General features: G+C 46.1%; 1 protein-coding gene across 1 annotated transcript in view; it reads left to right on the top strand.

Moving 5' to 3' along the window:
- Nucleotides 1-212: 212 nt before the first annotated feature.
- Nucleotides 213-24,511, top strand: part of Agfg2 (ArfGAP with FG repeats 2) — a 31,243-nt gene continuing 6,944 nt past the window's right edge. The window contains exons 1-7 of the mRNA XM_013031760.1: nucleotides 213-539; nucleotides 11,983-12,076; nucleotides 13,193-13,308; nucleotides 17,084-17,237; nucleotides 18,076-18,241; nucleotides 19,503-19,628; nucleotides 20,343-20,375. Coding sequence (XP_012887214.1) covers nucleotides 319-539; nucleotides 11,983-12,076; nucleotides 13,193-13,308; nucleotides 17,084-17,237; nucleotides 18,076-18,241; nucleotides 19,503-19,628; nucleotides 20,343-20,375 — 910 coding nt within the window. The 5' untranslated portion in view covers nucleotides 213-318. The remainder of the gene's footprint in view (nucleotides 540-11,982; nucleotides 12,077-13,192; nucleotides 13,309-17,083; nucleotides 17,238-18,075; nucleotides 18,242-19,502; nucleotides 19,629-20,342; nucleotides 20,376-24,511) is intronic.

The raw sequence follows: 24,511 nt of genomic DNA, 5'->3' as shown, positions 1-24,511 counted from the left end.
CCTCTTGCAGCCGGGGTCTCTGCTAGCCAATGGGAGAGGCAGAAGTCCTGAAGGCAGTGGGGCGTGGCGTTGGGAGCTCCGGCAACCGGAGGCTGCTCTGGAGAGAGCCAATCAGAGCCAGAAGGTGGGAGAAGACTAGCCAATCAGCGTGCAGGACAGGCGAGGCAGGAGGCGGCAGAGGCTTGCGCTGACGCCGCTGGCTCCGTAGCTTCTGTCAGGGTTGCCGGGTGTGCGAAGGCGGCGGAGGCGGGAAGGCGGCGGGAGGTTGAAGGGAGCGATTGCGGACTTGCAAAAGGGAAGGAGAAAGACTGAGCAGTGATGGTGATGGCGGCTAAGAAGGGCCCAGGCCCAGGTGGCGGGGTCAGCGGGGGCAAGGCGGAGGCGGAGGCGGCCTCGGAGGTGTGGTGTCGCCGGGTGCGGGAGCTGGGCGGCTGCAGCCAGGCCGGGAACCGTCACTGCTTCGAGTGTGCCCAGCGCGGGGTCACCTATGTGGACATCACCGTGGGCAGCTTCGTCTGCACCACCTGCTCCGGCCTCCTGTGAGTGAGCCTGCCGCGGGGTGGGGGTGGGGGTCAGATCGGGAAAGGGAGGGCGGAGGACCGCATGGGTGTGGGGGCGGATCTCGGGGACCCGGGGCAATGCGGGAGGCCCAGGGTCGGAGGGCTGAGGACAACAAGGGGGGGGGGGGGGGCACCAGAGGACACCGCACCTGACGGAAGAGTTGTCCACTGCAGGGATGTCGTGAGGAAGGGCCACGCAGAGGACCAAGAGAGGCTGAAGCCATCGCGTTGCAGAGGGGAGGGTGGGGGTAAGGACAGACACGCAGGCTTCCTGGAAGGAGGCGAGGCCTACTGCAGGTGCTGAGGAAAAAAGTGGGCAAGAAGTGAAAAAGAAACCCGGGGTGGGGATAGAGGGATTTTAAGGGACACCGTTAAAAAGGAACTTCCTGGAGATGGAAAGCCAAAAAGGCAAAGAGTTTGGGTTAACTTGGATTATGATAGAGTACCTTTCTTTCTGGGGGCTTCGGGAGTTGTGTGATGCAGAAAGAATGGGGAAATAGGTGAGTTAACCAGGTTGTTGGCTTAGGCATATACAGTGGCAGGTCAGGAACATGGGTTCAGTTGTAGATACTATTCTTGCAAGGTTTTGGAATGCTGTCACGCATATAGACTTCAAGATCTAGTATGAGATGAGAACCAATGGGTTATTCTGGTAGAGAGCTTAACTTTTCCAAAGGTATGGTGAACCATCATTTTATTTTTCTTTTACTTTTGTGTGGGTAATGAGGTTTGAACTCATGGTCTGGCTCTGTCCTTTAGTTTTTTTGGTTTTGTTTTCTCAATGCTGGAGCTCTACCATTAGACCAAACCTTCTGGTTTGTGTGTGCATGTATGTGTGGTTAATTGGAGAAAAAAGTCTTTCTGCCTGCGTTGGCTTTTAACCACAATCCTCAGATCTCAGCCTCCTGAGTAGCTAGGATTACAGATGTGAGCCATCAGCACCTGACCATTTATACTTTTTATTTTCTCCTTGCCATGCTAGGTCTTAGTGGTAGCCTTCATTAAACTCTTCTAAATTTGGTGTGGGGGCATTGTTCTTGTATATCTGTCATGTTACCCCTGGCATTGACACTGTATTTGGTCATGCCAGAGTTACTTTGGAGCCTTGGTTCTAGTTTTATAAAGTAAGTCCTATCTACTTAGAAAAGTATTTGATTAGATGCATAATTTAACATATAATTATAGGCCTACATCTTTTTAGAAGTTTGTTGAGGGTTTTATTTTGCCTGTTATTTAAAGCATTATTTTAATACACCATTGTTCTGTTTTAACAAGCAAAGCTTCCCTTGTTTTTATATGCTTAGGAGCTGAGAAACAAGCAGTATTGTTCTTGTATGACAGATGGAAGAGCAGAAGCAAAGCAAGGTTTAGTAACTTATCCAGTGCCATATGGGGGTTGCTGTTTTCAACATTTGTTGTTTCATATTAGTTATGATTATGGCAGTCCAGAAATAAAGATCCAGGCCTCTTCTAAGGTACAATTTGAGACTATTTCTCTATTCAATTTTTACCTGCTTTATCCAATTTCTTTGGGTGTTGTGTCAAATTTCCTGGCATGTTGTGAGGATGAACCTGATTTTGATCTAAGTAAAAGCCATTGTGGCTCTTGGGACTGGAATTTAGAACACAAATAAGACTATCATAAGATGAAATAGAAACTCAGTTGACGCAAGAGAACTGAGTCTAGGGCAATTACTCTGTGCATGGAAGGAATGAGGGTTAGGAGTATTTTTATAGAGGAAAGTAGAAAGAGGGAGAGAGTCTGGGAAGAAGGAAAGCAAAGCAAGAAGCTTATACTGATGGTCTAGCAGAGGTAGGGTCTAGGAAGAAAGTATCAGGAAATAGTGTTAATTCATTCCATTGCAAATCTGGGATGGTATAAAAGGTAAAACTGCCTAAATGGGAAGGACAGGCAGTGTTCTCATTCTGTTCTAGCTCTTAGATAGATCCCATAAATAATATTTCCTGTCTATAAGGAATATCCCACAATCAGGACAGAAGGCAGGCCAAAGGATGTAGGCTACATTAAAAACCTGATTTCTTTTACTAGAAAAGTTAACTCTTGCCATTTCAGCACACAGTTTGTAAGAAACCGTATCACTTTTTCCTGGATCACTTATCACTCTCATTGGGCTTACTGACAGAAAGTCAGACATGTGAACTGAGCTTACACTGGATGGAGGTGGCAGAAGATTGATAGTTTGTTGTTGTTTTTACTGTTGGTCATGGGTCTTAAACTCTGGTCCTGGGCACTGTCCCTGAGCTCTTCAGCCACAGTGCCACTTCCACACAGTTATTTTAATAAAGAAGAAGTCCAAAAGGCCTGGCTCTGACGTGTTTATATCTCAAACTGGGTGGGGCTTAGTTCCTTGGAGCTTCTGTTCCCATGGTAGGGAGTGAGAGGGATCTGCCAACCCTTTTGAAGTTTCAAGAGGATGATTTTTGCTCAGAATTTTGTTAAAGTATTCGAATCACTCAGAGTGATTTTTGAGGTAAGTTTTTAGGAATATTATTTTAATGTTTAGAAAGTGAGAAGAGAAGGCTGGGAAGGTGGCTCAGTGGTAGAGGGCTTGCCTCGAATGCATGAGGCCCTGGATTAGATTCCCTAGCACCACATAAACAGAAAAAATTGGAAGTGGCACTGTGGCTCAAGTGGTAGAGTGCTAGCCTTGAGCTGAAGAGCTCAGGGACAGCATCCAGGCCCTGAGTTCAAGCCCCAGGATTGACAAAAAAAAATGTGAGAAGTGAGGCCAATCCTTTTTCAACAGGAAGTAAGAAGAGAGTGAAAGATTACAGGCTGGACCTGGGAGCCAGGCATGGTGGTACACACTTGTAATCCCACCACTTGGGACCTGAAGCAGGAAGGAAGGAAGGGAGGGAGGGAGGGAGGGAGGGAGTTGGGCCAATGAGAGCTAGCTTTTTCCTGGCTATAATTTGCTTGAGTTCTGGTGGTACTTTTCATTTGCTAATTCATTTGCTAATTGGAGTTTTAATTAGCAGGACTAGGGAAAGGTATAGAAATCCTTTAGAAGGGTCTTCCAGTGATACCTCTGTCCTTTTTGTGGGGCCTGGAGGAACTGGCAGCTGAACCACAGGTGGAAGCTGTGATGCAGGAGATGCTTCTTGCTTGCTGCTAAGTGAAGAGAACACACCCAGTTCTGCAGGCTCACAGCGGCACAAGAAACACTTGGTATCTTTAGTCCAAATGGTTGGTTGTGCAGAGATTAGGATTCAGTGGTGGGGGAAGTAAAATTGTTGCAGGCTAACAACCTGCCACAGATAGTCAACAATTATTTATTCAGCACCTGTTGAGCTGCAGGTTAAGTGTAAGGAACTGGAGATATGGTACGTAAATAAAACAAGCAGGGTACGATCCTAGCTGCTCAGGAGGCTGAGATCTGAGAATCCCAATTTGGAGCCAGCCAAGGCAGGAAAGTCTGAGATTCTAATCTCTAATTAAGCTGAAAGTGGTAGAGTATCAACCTTGAGCAAAAAAAAGCCAAGGGAGTGTAGGAGACCCTGAATTAAGCCTTAGTATCTGTGTGTGTGTGTGTGTGTGTGTGTGTGTGTGTGTGTGTGTATACTTCTATACTTGTGGATAGTATGATGGAAATAAATCATCTTTTTGAAAATTTCCCTCAAGTATTTTGAGGGGAAATTTGAAATCTCATCTCTAGAATCCTAGCCACAGAAAGGAGACCTCAGGATTGGTTTTGGTTTTGGATTTTGGGGGTTTGGGGTTTTTTTGTTGTTGTTATTTGCCAGTCCTAGGGCTTGTTCTCAGGGCCTTGGTGCTTTCCCCTGAGTTTCTTTTGTTCAAGGATAGCTCTCTACACTTGAGCCACAGCTCCACTTCTAACTTTGCTGGTAGTTAGCTGGAAATAAAAGTGTCATGGACTTTGCTGCCTGACTTCGAATCATGATCCTCTAGAGTTCAGCCTCATAAATAGCTAGGATTACAGGTGTGATCCACCAGTACCTGGAACAATCAGCTTTATTTTAAAGGTAAACTTTCTGTAGACTGTGTTAAAAATGTGTCTGCCTGTGAGGTCTGAGGAATCAGTTCAAAGCCAGCCTGGGAAGAAAAGTCCACGAGATTTTTATCTCTAATTAACCACCAGAAAACCAGAAGTGGTGTTGAGGCTCAAATTGGCTTTGAGCAAAAAAGCTCAGGGACAGCACCCAGGCCCTGAGTTCAAAAAAAAAAAAAAAAAAAATATATATATATATATATATATATATATATATAAGTAAATAAAGTGCCTGCCTGTTCTGGAGGAGTATTCTGGGGGATTGTGTGCAGAATTGCTGGTGTTCCCAGCTGGCTGAATTAGCTGGTAGAGAGCAAAGTTAATTGTTCCAGCCAATGGTAAATTTCCTGATATAGAGAAAAATCCACATGTAAATATTGGTGGGTGGCTGTGAAGATCTCTTCCTTGCATGTGTGAGCGTATTTCTTTCTTCAGCCCTCTCCTCTCCCTACCCTGCTTTCTTTTTTAATGAGAAATATTTTCTCAGCTGTAGCAAAAGCCTATAGCGTTGGTGTGAGTGAGGGCTTGAGAGAGGCTGCTGGCTGCTGCTGCTTCTAAATTTGCATACGTGCTGCCACAGTTGTAGGTCCCAAATTTGACCTAGTTTCAAGTATTTGATTTTCTTCCAGTACCTAATTTCCTTAACCTGGAATCAGAGTCTTTTTAATTTCCTCCAACATATGCATATGCTTGTTTGTTTAGTTCTAGTTTTAACTCATCTAGTGGAGAAAGAACCTACTATTTGATGCTTAAGATGAGATAAAACAAACCATTCTCAATGGATGCTGGTGACTCACACATTCAATCCTAGCTATTCAGGAGGCTGAGATCTGATGATCTCGGTTCAGAGCTAGCCTGAGCAGGAAAGTCTAACCACCAAAAAGCTGGAGTGGAATTGTGGCACCAGTGGTAGAGTGCTAACCTTGAGCAAAAATGTTCTGGGACAACACCTAAGCCCTGAGTTCAAGCATCAGGTCCAACACAAACATCAACACACACACACAAACACACTAGCTACTAAGCAGTATCTGGTTCCAAAGCAGTGGTTTAAATATTCTTTTTTGTTCTGGTTTCCTGAATAGCTCTATGTATAAATCATTGTGTTTTTGTTGTTGTCATTTGTACTGGTACTTGAGCTTAAACTTAGGACCTGGGTGTGGTCCCTTAACTTTTTCACTCAAGGCTGGCATTCTACCACTTAAGCCACAGCTCTGGGCTGGATATCAAGAGACGTGCTTTTCTTTTTTGACAAGTTCATGTATAACATGTATCTTAGTTTCTCTGTCTGCTAGTTAGATCTTCCTCTCTCTCTCTCTTTCTCTCTTTCTTTCTCATGTGGGTGGGTGGGTGGGTTGGAGTGGGGTTTGTGTTCAGGACCTCTCACTTGTCAGGCTAATGCCCTACCAGGGAACTTTTTATTTTTTCCAGGTTGGTCTCAAACCTTCATCCTGCAGATCTCAGCCTGCTAAGTAGCTAGGATTATAGGACTGAGCCACTGTTAGGACATTTTTATCTCCATGGAAGAAAGATAGAGTATGTTGTTCAATAATTCAGTACTTTTCTATTTGTCTGGATTGGAGAGGTACACATGTAAGTTGCCCCTGTTTAGTCTCGTTCCTCCCTTCTGCTCTCCTTAGCTTCCATATTTACTTCTACTGGGCAGGTAGGCTGACAAGCCACTAAATACTGATTTAGGTACTTTATTTTAGGAGGAGGATGAATAACTCATAAAACTCCTAGGAGAGTAATAAACTACTGAAAGAAATGGAAAGAAGGGGGAAAGGAAAAAGCAAATGTACAAAAATGATTCAAATTGAGACTAGAGAGGAAAGTAGCCGGTAATATGAGGCCTGCACTTGACTCTGCAAGGATAGGAAGGCTTGAGAAGCATAAGAAATAGGTTGAAGCAGAATTTAGGAAGAGGTTCGATAAATTTAGTGAAATTAACCTTGGAATGGGACAAAAGGAGAGGTTTCTTATCCCTAATAGAGACTCTTGGTTTGAGTTAGAGAAAAGAGCTAAACAGAGGCAGAGGAGTAGAGTCCCAGTGGCAGAGAGACACGACCCAGGGTGAATGAATTCCAACACAAATACGCAGAGGCCAGGAATTCCCACGTTCAAATCTGGCACAAATGAAAGAAATTGGCATACTAGGTGGAACTGGGTTTTTTTCCACTGTTGACTTGGCAGAACCTTCTTACCTGAGCAGCTGAGCAGGTTTGATATTTTTATGAAGCAAAATATAGGCCGACTTGAGGGTAATGACCACAGAAGAACAAAAGTGCTGGTATTTGTGGAAATATTTGTGTGCTTAATAGAACCAGAGGGGAGAGAGGAAAAGAGAATTGGGCAGAGGGAGCAGGTATATGTGCAAATGGCTTAATTCACCAAGAATTTTGGAGCACATCAGATGTTTTTTGTTTGTACTGGGTCTGGGTGGTGTCCCTTGGCCTTTTTTGCTCAAGGCTAGTGCCCTACCACTTGAGTCACAGCTCCACTTCTGACTTTTTGCTGATAAGAACCTTATGGGGCTGGGAAGGTGGCTCAGTGGTAGAGCGCTTGCCTTGCATGCGTGAGGCCCTGGGTTCGATTCCTCAGCACCACAAGCAAAAAGAAAAAAAGCCGGAAGTGGTGCTGTGGCTCAAGTGGTAGAGCACTAGCCTTGAGCTGAAGAGCTGAGGGACAGCGCCCAGGCCAAGGGTTCAGGCCCATGACTGGACCCAAAAAAACAAAACAAAAAAAACCTTATGATTTTTCTGCCCAGTCTGGACTTGAACCAAGATTCTCTGATCTCATCTACCTAGCTACAGATCCTCCAATCTCGGCCTCCTGAGTAGCTAGGATTATAGGCAGGAGCCACTGACACCTGTCACTTGAGATACTTTAAGAGCAGTGAAATAGAAACTAAAGACAGGCCAGATGACTTGCTTCAGTAATGGATTTTCTTTCCACTGGAAAAAATTGCCCTATTCTGGCTGGGCAAATAAGTTTATCTTGGTATTTCCCCTCAGTACCTCCAGGGTGGAAGTAACTAGAAGGATTTAGTGTGATAACTGAAGGGCAGTACCTCTCTAGCTTTCTCCTCTTTGGAAAAACCTGAGAGTTAACATTGGGGGATATTGGGTGCACTTGGTTGGGAGGGTTGGGTTTTGTTTAATTCCAGGCCCATGACTCACATCTGGCCTGTCACATGGTGCTGGACCAGACCCAAGGAAACACAACACACCTAGACCATTTGCTTTCAGCTGCTGGCAGGAGAGAGCTCCTTTCTAAATTGCTTCTCTCAGCCAGCAATGGCCTCCCTATGATTCAGAAAGAAGTACTCTGACTCATAGGCCATGTCACTAGGCCTGTTCCTGGGCTGCACGGTGTTGCCTTGTCAACTTCTCTCTTCCTCCAAACTGTGGCTCAGGTTGACACACATCAAGGTCAGAGCCGTGCTTTTTGTACTGTACTATGGAAACATCTTGTTCCATCACATTTCATTTGGCCCAGCACACTTAAATCATTTCTTATTTCCCTTCATCTTCCCACCCTCCTCCCTTCCTCAAACAACCCTCCAGTTCCGGCTCAGTTCTGTTGTTCTAAGCATCTGCTTTTGATGGATGCCTAGGTAACACCCCCCAACCCCCGCGTACCCCCCCCCCCCCACAATAATAAAGAAGCACACCTTCCCTATTTACACTTTGCTAACAGTTCCTGATTAGCCTTTCAGGAAATGTCAATGATGGTCTTGTGATAGGCTCAGAATCTGTTTTTCTAGTGTAAACATAATACCTTTTGCCAATCCCATGACCATTTCTCTTCCTGCCCCTCCCCCTTGCCCCACTGCTACATCCTGGAGTGCCATTCTGCCTGATCCATCGGTGACTGACTAAATGGTACCTACCACCCTAAAGAGCCTCTCTCTCTCTCTTTTTTATATATATATATATATATAGTCTGTCTGTATTGTATATTGAACTCAGGGCCTGGAGGCCTGGAGCTTGCTAGGCAAATGCTCTACCATTTGAGCCATGCCTCCAGTCTTCTTTTTTTTTGGTCAGTTGTGGGGCTTGAAGTCTGAGCCTGGGCGCTGTCCCTCAGCTCTTCAGCTCAAGGCTAGTGCTCTACCACTTGAACCACAGCACCACTTCTGGCTTTTTTCTGCTTATGTGGTACTAAAGAATCAAACAAACTCATGCATGCAAGGCAAGCACTCTACCACTGAGGCACCTTCCCAGCCCCTTCTTTTTTTCCCTTCCTTCCTTCCTTCCTTCCTTCCTTCCTTCCTTCCTTCCTTCCTTCCTTCCTTTCTTTCTTTCTTTCTTTCTTTCTTTCTTTCTTTCTTCCTTCCTTCCTTCCTTCCTTCCTTTCTTTCTTTCTTTCTTTCTTTCTTTCTTTCTTTCTTTCTTTCTTTCTTTCTCTTTCTCTCTTTCTTTCTTTCTTAATTTCTCTCACCGTGGGGCTTGAACTCTGGGCCTGGGCACTGTCCCTCAGCTCTTCAACTCAAGACTAGTGCTCTACCACTTAAGCCACAGCTCCACTTCCAGTTTTCTGGTGATTAATTGGAGATAAGAACCTCACAGATTTTCCTGCCCAGGCTGGCTTTGAACTGTGATCCTTAGATCTTAGCCTCCTGAGTAGCTAGGATTACAGGCCTGAGCCACAGGCACCCAGCTCCCTTCTTCTTTTTTTTTTTTCTGCTTATATAGTGCTGAGGAATCGAACCCAGGGCCTCATGCATGCAAGGCAAGCGCTCTACCACTGAGCCACCTTCCCAGCCCCTCCCTTCTTTTTTTTTAATGTTTACTTTTTTTTTTTTGGTCATGAGGCTTGAACTCTGGGCCTAGGCAGTATCCCTGAGCTCTTCCTCTCTCTGAGCTCTTCAGCTCAAGGCAAACACTCTACCACTTGAACCACATCGCTACTTCTGGTCTTCTGGTGGTTTATTGGAGATAGGAGTCTCTCGGACTTTCCTGCCCTGGGCTGGCCTTAAACCGTGATCCTCAGATCTCAGCCTTCTGAGTATTACAGGCGTGAGCCACCAGAGCCCTGCTAACATTTACTTTTTAGATAAGAATCTCATGCTTTTGCTCTGGCTGGCGCCTCTGACCATGATCTTCCTACCTCCACTTTCTGAATAATGAGGATTACAGTCATGTGTCACTATGTACCTGACAAGGAACCTTTTTGATCCTCTCCTTAAGCACCTAGTAGTCAAAGACTAGGTCTTACCATTTTTGTATCCTCCCCCAGCCCCCAAATGGCTACCATGATGCCTTGTGTTTTGGCAAAGATTTGTTAGTGAGAGGTCAAAGAGAATATTGAAGCAGGGCACTTGTGGCTCACATCTGTAATCCTAGCTTCTCAGGCGGCTGAGCTCTGAGGATCAAAGTTCAAAGCCAGCCCTGTCAGGCAAGTCTTGAGACTCTTGAATTCTAATTAACCACCACCACAAAAAAACAAAACAAAGCACACACACAAAACAACTAGATATGGAGGTGTGACTCATATTTGAGTGTGTCAGCCTTGAAAGAAAAGGCTAAGGCTAGATTATAGGGATGGTGAGGGCAACTCTAGCCATACTTCAAGGAGGTCTGGAGGCGTGGCTCAAGGGGTAGAGTTTCACCCAGTGAGTAAAACATCAGGTAGTGAGTTTGAGTCTGTCTTGGACAAGAAAAAGAAAAAGGCCTAGAATTTTGGGTGAAGAGAGCCTAGGGGTTAAGGAGAGAAAGAGTAATGGAGAAGGCATAAGAGCAGACTGGCTACAATTAAAAGCCAACCCAGCCATTAGCAAGAGAGGCCTTAGGAGAGAAAACTGGACTGTCTTGGAAATGTGATCCACATGGCCTTGGGGCAAATCATATTTAAGGGCTATTGTTTGATATATAGAGCCAAAGCCTAGCTCTTGGCTTTCCTGCCCTCACCTTTCCTTCAGGCACCAGCCCCTTTGATAATGCTTGTTTGGTGTGAGGATATTTTGACAGACTGTATTTGAAAATCAAACAGCAGGCTTGGCAGAATGACCTGACGGTAGCCTCCAGTATCCTGTTCTTTGAGAGAATCTCTTAATAAGTAGTTTATCATCTATAAGAACAACCACCCAAGCCAGGTGCCAGGGCACATATCTGTGATCCTAGCTACTCTGGAGGCTGATATCTGAGGACTGAGGTTGAAAGCCAATCAGGGCAAGAAAGTTTATGTCACTCTTATCTCAAGCACCAAAAAAGCCAGAAGTGAAGGTGTGGTGCCAGTTGGTAGAGTGCTATCCTTGAGAGAGAGAAAAAAGAAAAAGCTAAGAGACAGCACCCAGGCCCTGAGTTCAGGCTCTAGGATTGATACCCCGCAAAAAGAAAAGAAAAGCTGCCCAACTCAATTCACCCTGTTCTGTGTCATCTCCCCCACCTCTGCCATCACTTAACATGGATGAATTCACTGTCCATCTTCTAGATTTGACCAGAATACCTTGGTGCAGTGTAGATCCCCATGTGCACAAATACGTCTTTTATTATTTATTTTATTGCCGGTAGTGGGGCCTGAACTCTGGGCTTTTCAGCTCAAGGCTAGTACTCTACCACTTGCGCCACAGTGCCACTTTTGGCTTTTTCTGCTTACGTGGTGCTGAGGAATAGAACCCAGGGCCTCATACATGCAAGGCAAGCACTCTACCACTTAGCCACATACCCAGCCCCACAAATACATCTTTTGTTTACTTGTTCTTTCCTACATCTCCCTCTGTGTTCCTCAGGACCTTAGTCTAGTTATAGTCTAGTTATAGCCATCATTCCATACCTGGGGGGTTGGTTCCAAGAGCACCTCCACATCCCAGAACCTCAGATTGGCAAGTCCCTTACCAGCTTTCTCCTACTTGGTCATTCTATCCTGTCTTTGTCAGTGTTGTTGGGATTCATTGCAGGCCTTCATTGTAGCCTTTCTTCTGGTATGAGAAACCCTGAGATGTGCTACAGAACTAAAACAATGACAAGGCAGGAAATGGGAGGAGGTCACGTGTCTGACTTCCCAGAAGTAGCCACACTAGATGCTGGACCTGTGGGGATTGTGCCAGGCTACAGGGGGCATGTGGATGGCAGGCTTTACCCACCTCTCCAGAATCATCAGGGCACATGTTTCTGACTTCCCTGGGTCTTAGTCAGAGTCTCCAGAATATCCCCTTTCCTGGAATCAGGAGGTAGCTTTGGATGGGAGCCTTTACCCTCCATCTTCCTTACTTTAGGGAAAAAATGCAGGTAGCACTCCATCACTGAGGTGCACCCCCAGTCCTAGGGGAGGGAGCTGCTTCTGTCTGAGCCTTTGCTTCTATGCTGTCGTTCTGATCTCCCTCCCTCTGCCTCTTCCCATAAACAGACCTGTAGTGCTCACCACATTGTACTTTCTCTATCTCCCCACAGGAGAGGCCTGAACCCACCTCATCGCGTCAAATCCATCTCCATGACAACTTTCACCGAACCTGAAGTGGTATTCCTGCAATCCCGTGGAAATGAGGTAAGCTGCCACAGAGAGAGTAGGTAGCTGACTCTCAGAGAAACTACACCTGGGTTGGGATGCATTCCAGCATGCCAGCCAGTTTTTTGTTGGTGGTGGTGGTCATGGGGCTTGAACTCTGGGCCTGAGTGATGGTCCCTCAGCTCTTCAGCTCAAGGCTAGCGCTCTACCACTTGAGCTACAGCACCACTTCTGGTTTTCTGTAGTTTACTGGAGATAAGAGTTTCACGGACTTTCCTACCCAGGCTGGCTTTGAATCATGATCCTCAGATCTCAGCCTCCTGAGTAGCTAGGATGACAGGCATGAGCTACCAGCGTCCGGCTCAGCCAGGAGTTGTATCTCAAGATTGCAGGAAGAAACACACACACACACACACACACACACACACACACACACACACACACACACACACACACACACACACACACACACACACACACACACACGAGTTTTCTTTAGGGGGTCTTTTTCTTTTTTGTCAGTCGGGATTGAACTCTGGGCCTGGGCACTGTCCCTCAGCTCTTCAGCTCAAGGTTAGCACTCTACCACTTGAGCTACATCGCCACCTCCGGCTTTTTTCTTTTTGCTTATGTGGTGCTGAGGAATCGAACCCAGGGCCTCATGCATGCAAGGCAAGCGCTCTACCACTGAGCCACCTTCCCAGCCCAGGGATTTTTTTTCAGAGCTGGTACTCTACCATCTGAGCTAAGCTCCACTTGCAGCTTTTTTTTTTTGTTTTGGTGGTTCATTGGGGATAAGAGTCTCACAGACTTCCCTGCCCAGGCTGACTTCAAACCATGATCCTCAGATCTTTGCCTCCTGAGGAGCTAGGATTACAGGCATGAGCCACCAGCATCAAGCTGAATTCATTATTATCATCATCATCATCATTATTTAATCTAAGGCTTGTCTTCCCATTAGATTAGAAACTCTGTGAAGGGAGGGATCATGTCTGATTTGTAGGTATACCCAGATCCTAGCCCTGTATCTAAATCAGTAAATATTTATTGATGAAGACATTGAACATGGCAAGTGGGTGAAAGGTAATTTGGAGCATCTTTCATATTTCATGCTTGTGGATCCAACTTCTTTGTCACCCAACTCCATCCCTTCAGGCTTGCAGGAAGATTTGGCTGGGTCTCTTTGATGCTCGGACATCCTTAATACCAGATTCCAGGGATCCTCAGAAAATAAAAGAGTTTCTTCAAGAAAAATATGAGAAGAAAAGATGGTAAGTAGGGGAAGGACGTAGCTATGGACATATATTGTTAAGACATGTTTCATCTGGCAGTCAAGTTTTTAAAGTGAAATTTGGGCTTCTCTCAAATGCTGGGTTTAGCTGGGAAGGTGGCTCAGTGGTAGAGCGCTTGCCTTGCATGCATGAGGCCCTGGGTTCGATTCCTCAGCACCACATAAGCAAAAAGAAAAAAGCCGGAAGTGGTGCTGTGGCTCAAGTGGTAGAGTGCTAGCCTTGAGCTGAAGAGCTGAGGGACAGCACCCAGGCCCAGAGCTCAGGCCCCACAACTGGATTCCAAAAAAAAAAAAAATCAAATGCTGGGTTTAGGTTAAGGCTATGCTACTAAGATTCAATTAGGGCTAAATTCTTACTTTAGAAAAATAAATTGACATGAAAGAACTTTTTTTTTTGGTCAGTTGTGGGGCTTGAACTCTGGGCCTGGGCACTGTCCCTCAGCTTTTCAGCTCAAGGCTAGTGCTCTACCACTTGAGCCACAATGCTACTTCTGGTTGTCTGGTGATTTATTGGAGATAGAGTTTCCACGGACTTTCCTGCCCAGACTGGCTTTGAACCCTGATCCTCAGATCTCATCTTCCTGAGTTGCTAGGATTACAGGCATGAGCCACCAGTGCCCAGCAAGAATTTATTTTTGGCCATTGACTCTGTTGTTCTTGATGTCCCTCCTTTAAAGAGACTCTAGTCTGGAATGGAAAAGTAAGCTTGTGCTAATGTGAACTCAGTTTGTGGGTTTTTCAAGCATTGTTTTTTTTGTCGGTTGTGGGGCCTGAACTCTTGGCCTGGGCGCTGTCCCTGAGCTCTTCAGCTCAAGGCTAGTGCTCTATCACTTGAGCCACAGTGCCACTTCAGCTTTTTTGGTGCTTATTGGAGATAAGAGTCTCATTGACATACTTGCCTAGGATGGCTTCGAACCAGTCCTAGATTTCAGCCTCCTAAATAGCTAGGATTACAGGCATGAGCCACCAGCACCTGGTGTGAACTGTTTTTATAGTTTAGTTGATTTTATACATGAAAAGAGGTGGATAAAAGCATTTTCTTTCCTTCCTTCCTTCCTTCCTTCCTTCCTGCTGTTCCTCGAAGCTTGAACTCAGGGCCTGGGCACTGTCCCTGAGCTTTTTTTGGCTCAAGGATAGTACTCTACCACTTGAGCCACCCCCACCCAGCTAACTTTATACTATTAATCCATCATTCATTCATGGTTTATGGGTATTCTGTTTTATAGGTGAAGAAAAGAGCATCTCCATTCTCCCCTACCTTTTCTCTCACAAAGTTTTCCCTCTTGTTGTTTGATCTTTGGGCATGTGCTAGTCAGGGGAGTCTGATAACTGTTAACAGGTGAAGAAAAAACTGTAGGAACAAGGAGATTGACGCAAATAGAACCACATTAAGATGCTTCTAGATAGGGACCATTTGTGCTTTGGTAGGAAGAGGTTTTTTTATCAGAAGTAGCAGGAGCTGGAGATCAGGATAAGTTGTGAGCACTGAGTATGAGGTGCAGACCCCTTCCTGTGGAATGTAGAAGGAAGAACCTGAAGACACACCCAGGAAAAAAGAACAATTTGGCTGGGAAGTTAGAAAATCAACATTATTGCATGTGTTATTACTTCAAATCCAAATGTTTTTTTGTTTTTTTGGGTTTTTTTGGAGGGGTTGTTGGTCATGGGACTTCAACTCCAGTCCTGGGCACTGTCCCTCAGCTCTTCAGCTCAAAGTGAGCACTCTACCACTAGAGTCACAGCGCCACTTCTGGTTTTTCTGGAAGTTAATTGGAGATAAGAGCCTCAGGAGCCAGGTGCCAGTGGCTCATGCCTGTAATCCTAGCTGCTCAGAAGGCTGAGATCTGAGGACCACAGTTCAAAGTCAGCCCAGGCAGGAAAGTCTGTGAGACTCTTATCTTCAATAGACCACTAGAAAACTAGGAAGTGACACTGTGATTCAAGTGGTAGAGTGCTCGCCTTGAGCTTAAGAGTTCAGGGACAGGACTGGGAAGGTGGCTCAGTGGTAGAGCGCTTGCCTTGCATGCATGAGGCCCTGGGTTCGATTCCTCAGCACCACATAAGCAAAAGAAAAAAGCCGGAAGTGGTGCTGTGGCTCAAGTGGTAGAGTGCTAGCCTTGAGCTGAAGAGCTGAGGGACAGCACCCAGGCCCAGAGTTCAGGCCCCATGACTGGACACCCCCCCAAAAAAAAAATGTTCAGAGACAGCACTCAGGCCCAGAGTTCAAGCTCAACAACCAATGGCAACAACAACAACAAAAAAAGAGCCTCATGGACTTTCCTGCCCAGGCTGGCTTTGAACCGCGATCCTCAGATCTCAGCCTCCTGAGTAACTAGGATTACAGGAATAAGCCACTAGCTCCTGGCCCAAATAGTTTTAACTTCTAGAAAATAGACACGGGGCTGGGCAGAGTGCTTGCCTAGCATGCATGAAGCCCTGGGTTTGATTCCTCGGTACCACATAAACAGATAAAGCTGGAAGTAGCACTGTAGCTCAAGTGGTAGAGCACTAGCCTTGAGCACAGAGAGGCTGAGGGACAGAACCCAGGCCCTGAGTTCAAGCCCTAGGACTGATGAAAGAAAGAAAGAAAGAAAGAAAGAAAGAAAGAAAGAAAGAAAGAAAGAAAGAAAGAAAGAAAGGAAGGAAGAGAAGGGAAGGGAAGGGAAGGGAAGGGAAGGAAAAGAGACAAAATACAAGCTTAGTGCTCATGGTTTCAGCCTGTAATCCTAGCTACTAAGGAGGCTGAGAGCTGAGGATCTGGGTTCAAAGCTAAAAGCTAGCCTGGGCAGGAAAGTCTGTGAGACTCTTATCTCCAGTGAACCACCAAACAGCCAGAAGTGGAAGTGTGGCTCAAGTGGGCCAGTCTTGAGCAAAAGAGGTAAGGCATAGCACCCAGACCCTGAATTCATGCTCCATTTTTTAACTAGTCCTGGGGCTTGAACTCAGGGCCTAGGCACTGTCCCTGAGCTTCTTTTGCTCAAGGCTAGCACTCTACCACTTGAGCCACAGTGCCACTTATGGAGCTATTTATGTGGTACTGAGGAATAGAACCCAGGGCTTCATACATGCTGGGCAAGCACTCTACCACTAAGCCACATTCCCAGCTCTCCATTTTTTATTCTAAATAAAATTTTATTTTATTTATTTAGTTATTAATTATTATTATTATTATTTTGTTGGTCGTGGGGCTTGAACTCTGGGCTTGGGTGCTATCCCTGCGCTCTTCAGCTCAAGGCAAGTGCTCTACCGCTGAGCCACAGCACTACTTCCAGTTTTCTGGTGGTTTTATTGGAGATAAGAGTCTCGGATTTTCCTGCCCAGGTTGGCTTTGAACCGTGATCCTCACATCTCAGTCTCCTGAGTAGCTAGGATTACAGGAGTGAGTCACCGGTGTCCGGCTCTAAATAAAATTTTAGAATAGAAAAGAAAAGAGATACAGCATAGCACAAACCAAATGTTTCTATATCAAATGAGCATCAAGATACTCAAGGGGAACTGGGGGTGTGGCTCAATGACAGAATGCTCAATCCCCAGCATCCCAAAAAAGGACAACAAAGAGAAACGCTCAAAATTCTGCTCAAGGAAATAACTCGGTTATATTGCCAAATTCCCCTTCCTAAAAGATGGAGTGTACACACACACACACACACACACAAAGTAAAAAGATTGTAAGGTGTTTTACCAAACAGCTGAGCTGAGCTGAGCATGGTCCAAGGTTTTAGTTGTGTCTTTAGCCTGACTGTTCTTTTTCAAAGGTATGTGCCCCCAGACCAAGTCAAGGGGGCTACTTGCACCAAAGGCGGGGCCCCCACTTCTGTCCAGGGCTCCATCCCAGGAGGGAAGCCCCTGCGAACCCTTCTTGGGGATCCTGTACCCCCCCTCTCGGATGTTGCCTCCACCTCAAGCCAGGTAACTCTCAGATCTTCCTTCCATGTTTCTGTTGTGATTTGGATAATAAGACAGATGACACTTTAATGATGTCACTCTGGGCATGGCAGAGTATAGGGCAAGAACTGTAGCATGCTATAGGGCTTCAGCCCTGCTGTGGCCTCTGAACCTTTTTGGGAAGAGCCCAACAGGAAGTAACTTTGAGGGGAGTCATGAGTGTCAACTCCAGAGCCAGGTGCTGGGGTCTCGTCCCTGGAATCCTAGCTACTCAGATGGCTGAGATCTGAAGATCACCGTTAGAAGCCAGCGTGGGCAGAAAAGTCCACTGATTCTTATCTCCAGTTTTTACCAGCCAAGAGCCAGGAGTAGAAGTGTGGCTCAAGTGGTAGAGTACCAGGCTTGAGCTGAAAAAGCCGGGGGAGATCAGGAAGCTCTGTGTTCAAGCCCTAGTACAGGTACACGTGCACATGCACATGCGCGCGCGCACACACACACACACACACACACAGATATTAACTCCAGGCATGACCATTTTCCTTCAAGGAAGCACAGAAGTAGCTGGGACATTGCCTACTAGGGGATGATGAGTTTGCAGCCACAGAGCACTGCTGGGTGCATGTATCTGTTACCTTGGCTCATCTACTCTAAAAGTCATGGTTCTTGAGTCTGGGGATCCTAAGGATTCAAAGTTAAGTTAGGAGAGGGGCTAAGGTAACTTGTGCCTGGGGAGTCTCTCAGCTAAGAGTAGTTCCTCTCAGTTCTCTCCATTTCCCTTCGAGAATCTAGATAAAAGGTATGTCTGTCTGTCTGTCTGGGTCATAGCTGGATTCTAAGTGCTGTTTACAAATCCTTCTCCCAGTCTGTCAGCCAGTCTCAGACCCGGACAGTCCAGGCCCGGGGCTCCCAGCCCCCTCCTCACTCCTCAGCTAAGAAAGCCAGCACGGACCTGCTGGCTGACATCGGTGGAGACCCCTTTGCTGCTCCCCAGGCAGCACCAGCTTTTGCCGCCTTCCCAGCTTTTGGGGGTAAGTGATGAGAAGTTCCCTCCCACATGAACACCTCCGCCACCAGACTTGGTGGCCTTCAGGGCACTCCCAGCTTCCTGTGCCTCTGGATCTCTTGAACATGAGCAATGTGACTGGGGCCTCCTGGCCCCTCATTTTAGAACATGGAAAGAGCCTACTTTATTTAAAATGGGAAGAAGGCAGGGTGCTGGTGGCTCATGCTTATAATCCTAGCTACTCAGGAGGTTGAGCTCCAGATCATGGTTCGAGGTTAGCTCAAGTAGGAATGTCCATGAGAATCTTTTTTTGGGGGGGTGGGGGGTCCGGTCGTGGGGCCTGAACTCTGGGCCTGGGTGCTGTCCCTCAGCTCTTCAGCTCAAGGCTAGCACTCTACCACTTGAGCCACAGCGCCACTTCCGGCTTTTTTCTTTTTGCTTATGTGGTGCTGAGGAATCGAACCCAGGGCCTCATGCATGCAAGGCAAGCGCTCTACCACTGAGCCACCTTCCCAGCACCATGAGAGTCTTATCTCCATTTAACTACCAGAAAATAGGTAGTGGTACTGTGGCCCAAAGTGGTGGAGCTCTAGCAGAAAAGCTCAGGGATAGTGCTCAAACCTTGAGTTCAAGCCCCACAATTGATAAAAAAAATTTTTTTTGAATAAAGTGCTATCTAGTTTTTTGGGGTTTTTTTGCAGGAGAGTGGGTACTGGTATTTGAAACAAAAGAATTTCTTTTTCTTTTCTTTGCCGGACCTGGGGCTTGAGCTCAGGGCAGGGGCGCTGAGCTTTACTTGCTCCAGGCTAGCCCTCTATCGCTTGAGCCACAGCGCCATTTCTGGCTTTTTCTGTTTATATGGTATCGAACCCAGGGCTTCATGCATGCTAAGAAAGCACTCTACCACTAGGCCACATTCCTACCTTCATCTTTTTTTCTTGATTAATTATCTTTCAGTAGTTGTATAGCAGGGTTTCAATTCAACATATCTGGGGGTGGGAAGGTGGCTCAGTGGTAGAACGCTTGCCTTGCATGCCTGAGGCTCTAGGTTTGATTCCTCAGCACCACATAAGCAAAAAGAAAAAAGCTGGAAGTAGCGCTGTGGCTCAAGTGGTAGAGTGCTAGCCTTGAGCTGAAGAGCTGAGGGACAGCGCCCAGGCCCAGAGTTCAGGCCCCACGACTGGACCAAAAAAACACAACCTGTGGTCTCTGGCCTGCAGCCAGTAGTCATATAGATATACATTTATCTTTTCTTTAAATAATCTTTATATTTTCTTCACCTTTAGGCCAGACACCTTCCCATGGGGGCTTTGCCAACTTTGATGCCTTTGGCAGCAGCCCCAGTTCTTCTGCCTTTGGAAGCCTTCCTCCAGCTGGCCAGGCCCCATTCCAGGCCCAGCCAACCCCTGCAGGTAAACCGCCCTGCCCATTTCCACTCTGTCTTCCAGCCTCTTCTACTATCCACATCCATGTATCACTGTGCATTCAAATCCAAGCTACTGACCATGCAAAAGAGAAGAAGCTTCAGGAAAGGAGAGTCAGGGGTGGGACGGGCGGCACTATGGGCCTATTTTTCATTTTAAAGAAAGTGGCTGAACAGGTTCTACCCTAGGAAATTTCTGGACTGGAAATCCAGAAGACCTTAAGCCTAGAAAAATGTGAGCATGCACCTGTTATCCTAGCTACTCAGGTGGCTGGGAGCAGGGCATCAAGGTTCAAAGCCATCCCATGCTGACAAATCTTAAGAAACTCTTACCATCAGTTAACCAGCCAAAAGCCAGGAGTGGGGCTGTGACTCAAGTAGTAGAGCACCAGCCTTGAGTGATAAAGCTAAAGGAGCACTCAAAGTCCTGAGTTCAAGCCCCAGTACTGGCACACGCACACAAAGGTTTATTTTAAGAAATTGCATTAGAGATGCTCTGGTCCTATTGAAACCGTTCAGTTTCTCCCTCAGCCCCCAGACTTCAGCCTTCACAGTCTGTGCTTTTCCCTCTTCCTTTGTCTGTCCTGAATGCTAGGGAGGGCTGCTGGAGGGTTGTGGAGATGCAAGGTAGGGACAAGCCAGTGACTCATGGTCTTTCTCCCTTCCTCTCCCTCCCTTGCCCTTTTCCCACCTTCCCTGCCAGCCAGTCGGATGCTAACTGGGAGTTACAGCTTTGGTAAGTTCTCTTCCCATCCCACAGCTTACCCAGGGGTCCATAACAAAAAGTTTTTAAGGTCTGAAAGGATCCCATTAAAATATAACCAGGGCTTCCGTACAGTGTGTGCTTAGAATGTGTGAGAACTCTGAGTTTGGTCTCCAACTTGTAACTGTTTGTACGGTTAGAAAATTGAGCTGTTTTATAGGTGAGGCAGTAAAGCAAATTCTCTAGTGGTCCAGCCCACAGAGTGGCTGAGCTGATGCTTCTGGACTCTACCTCTGCCCATAGCTTCCCACTGGGCCCAAACAAAATGGTGGCGTGTTCTTGTTTTGATTCGATTTTTATATTTCTTGATGGAACAAGAGGAGAGATATTTTATATTGATTTAAAAAAGTTAAGGCACAAAGAAGTTCTTGTAATAATGAGCTTACAGTAACTGACAATGTAACTTTGAGATTCACAAAGCAGAAGCTGTTAGACACAGAATTTAATAGATTAGGAAAGCTCTATAAACTCTCTCACAAGATTCATGATAAGCTAAGCACTGTGGCTCACACCTATAATCCTAGCTACTTAGGAGGCTGACATCTGAGAATGGTGGTTTGAACCCCAGGCAAGAACATCCATGGACCTTTTTTTTTTTTTGGTGGGGTTTGAGCTCAGGGCCTGGAACCCACTATCCCTGAGCCTCTTTGTGCTCAAGGCTAGTACTCTACCACTTGAGCCACAGCGCCACTTGGAGTTTTTGAGTGGTTATTTGTAGATAAGAGTCTCACAGGGACTTTTCTGCCCAGGCTAACTTCAAACTGCAATCCTCAGATCTCAGCCTCCTGAGTAGCTAGGATTATAGGCATGAGCTGCCATTGCCCGGCCCATGAAACTCTTTTTTATTTTTGCTAGTCCTGGGGCTTGAACTCAGGACCTGGGCATTGTTCCTGAGCTTCTTTTGCTCAAAGCTAGCACTCTACCACTTGAGCCACAGCGCCACTTCCAGCGCTGTTTGTGTAGTACTGAGGAATCGAACCCAGGACTTCATATATGCTAGGCAAGCACTCTACCACTAAGCCACATTCCCAGCCCTCCATGAAATTCTTATTGCCAATTAACCACCAAAAAGCTGAAATAGAGTGGTATCTCAAATGGTAGAGTCTCAGCCTTGAATGTGAAAGCTAAGGAGCCCTGAGTTCAAGCCCCAGTATCAGCACCAAAAAAAAAAAAAAGACTCACTATAAAATAAATTGGCAAGCATGGGCTGGGAAGTTCGCTCAGTGGTAGACCCCTTGCCTTGCATGCCTGAGGCCCTGGGTTCGATTCCTCAGCACCACATAAGCAAAAAGAAAAAAGCCGGAAGTGGCACTGTGGCTCAAGTGGTAGAGCGCTAGCCTTGAGCTGAAGAGCTGAGGGACAGCACCCAGGCCCAGAGTTCAGGCCCCATGACCAGACCCAAAAAAAAAAAATTGGCAAGCAAACAAAAGGATATGAACAATTCTTTTATTAAGTTTGATCTAATAAATATGACTACAACTTTGTAACCAATAGTGAGACTATGTATTCTTTTCTTTTTGCCATCCTGAGGATTGTGCTAGGTGTATGTTTTACCGCTGAGCTACATCTCTATCCCAGAATATATATTATTTGCAAACATTCAAATCTTTTTATGATTTGACCACTATAGGAACTAAAATCCCCACAAATTCCATCAAATAAGAGTTGCATAGGTCCTGCCCTGTTAAAAAAAGATATTCTAAGCCAGATACTGGTGGCTCATGCCTGTAACCCTAGCTATCAGAAGGCTGAGATCTGAGAATTGTGGTTTAAAGCCATCCCAGACAGATAAATCTGAGAAACTCTCATCTCTAATTAACCAATAAAAAGGCCAGAAGTATAGTTATGGCTCAAGTGGTAGAGTGCCAGTCTTGAGTGAAAAGGCAAGCTAAAAGAGAGAATGAGGACATTATCTGTTAAATTCCTATAATTAAACAAAGGATAGAATGCCAGGTGCCATGACTCATGCTTGTAATCCTAGCTACTCAGGAGGCTGAGATCTGAGGATCATGGTTCAAAGCCAGCCTTGGCAAGAAAACCCTTATGACTCTCCTGTTAACCACGAGAAAGCTGGAAGTGGAGCTGTGGCTCAAAGTAGTAGAGTGCTAGCCTTGAGCAAAAGAGCTCAGGGATAGTGTCCAATCCCTGAGTACAAGCCCCATGACTGACAAAAAAATAACTAGACTGGAGGCATGACTCAAATGGTAACATACTAGCTAAGGAAATAGAATGTCCTGAGTTCAAATCCTGGTACTAGAAAAAAAAACTGGTCAGCTGAGAATATGGCTTAGTGATAAAGTGCTTGCCCAGAGTTCAGGCCCTGGGTTTGATTCCTCAGTACTACATACACAGAAAAGGCCGGAAGTGGCACTGTGGCTCAAGTGGTAGAGAGCTAGCCTTGAGCAAAAGAAGTTCAGGGACAGCCCCCAGGCCCTGAGTTCAAGCCCCAGGACTGGCAAGAAAAGAAAAGAAAAAAAAAAACCACAAAAATACTGGTACCTCCTGACATGACTTCTTGCACAACTGATTAAAGATGGAGGTTACATACAGACCCAAAGAAAAGGAAGACCTCAGTTGCACAGCCAGCAGGCACTAAACTTCCTTTATCCAATGTCTGCATAAAGACAATCTGCAGCCAAACCCAGTGAGCCCACGAGGAAGGAAAGATCTGCATTTTGTCAGTGAAGAAACTAGCTCATCTCCCTGTGGCCAGTTATTTGGCTAACATCCAACATTATTAGGAGGCTGAGATCTGCGGATTGTGGTTTGAAGCCAGCTTGGGCAGGAACGTTCATGAGACTTTTACCTCCAATTAACCAGCAAAAAGCCAGAAGCAAAACTGTGGCTCAGGTGGAGAGCACCAGCCTTGAGGAAAAAAGCCAAGTGAGAACATGAGGTCCTGACTTCAAGTCTCAGCACTGGCAACAAAAAAAAAGTAATGCTGTTAATGGGAGACCCTCTCACTTTCACCCACCATGACCTTGAGAGTGATCTGAGTGTGGCATAAGACACGGTTGGGTAGTAGAATACCAGGCCCTGAGTCTGATCCCCAGGGCCAAAAAGCAAAACAAATCACAAACAAAAACAAAAGGCTAGGTATAGTTGCTCCTTCCTGTAATCCTACCTACCCAGGAGGCATATTTAGGAGGATTGCAGTCCTAAGTCAGCCCTAGGACAAAGCATGATAGCCTATCCAAAAAATAACAAACAAAAAGGGTTAGTGGCATGACTCAAGTGGAAGAGCTCTTGCCTAACCAGTTTCAGGCCCTGAGTTCAAACCCCAGTATTACCAAAGACAACACACACACACACACAAAACAACAACACAACACACTTAATGTGTAGGTAGTAGGAAAGATTTTGAGAGACTAGTCTCTTCCCACAAGTCTGGTTTCATATTTAAATTTTTGAGGAGTATGGGGAAGGCAAGGTTTGAGAGACTGCAGTTACCTCTGAAGCCACTCTAAGGTCCATATGCAAATCCAGTTGTAGGGGAGAGGCGCTGGAGATGTAGGTACCAGGTGTAGATGGCTAGACTACAAGATGGATGGTACCACCTCCCTTAGTGAAAATATCCCTGTGCCTGAGACCCAGGATACCTGAATTAGGGCCAGCTTTGCCCTCTAGTGTCCACACCGAGGCACAGCAGCCCTGATCAGCAGATGTACAATGCCCTAGCCTTAATGACCTTGTGGGTGAAGGATGGGGAGTTGGGTGTGCATGTGGGAGGGAGGTAGGGCAGGAGGAGAGGATGTTAGGTAACAGAGCTGGTCCTCATGACCAGGCAGCAGGCAGGTGCCACGGACCTTCTCCTTTCTGCAATTTTCTGAGCCACTATTTCCACTCAATGCCTGGCACTGAATGAGCCCCTCAGAAGAAAAATCAAAACCAAGCATTGGTGGCTCATGACTCTAATCCTAGCTACTCAGGAGGCTGAAATGTGAGGATGATGGTTCCCAGCCAGTCTAAGCAGGAAAATCCATGAGACACCCCGGCCCCCCTTGTCCTGGGGCTTGAACTTAGGACCTGAGCACTGTCCCTGAGCTTCTTTTGCTTAAGGCTAGCACTCTACCACTTGAGCCACTTCTGGCTTTTTTTTTTTTTTTTTG

The sequence above is a fragment of the Dipodomys ordii genome, unplaced genomic scaffold (assembly GCF_000151885.1).
Source record: "Dipodomys ordii isolate 6190 unplaced genomic scaffold, Dord_2.0 Scaffold143, whole genome shotgun sequence".
Classification (NCBI taxonomy): Eukaryota; Metazoa; Chordata; class Mammalia; order Rodentia; family Heteromyidae; genus Dipodomys; species Dipodomys ordii.
This window is presented reverse-complemented; position numbering and strand designations above follow the sequence as displayed.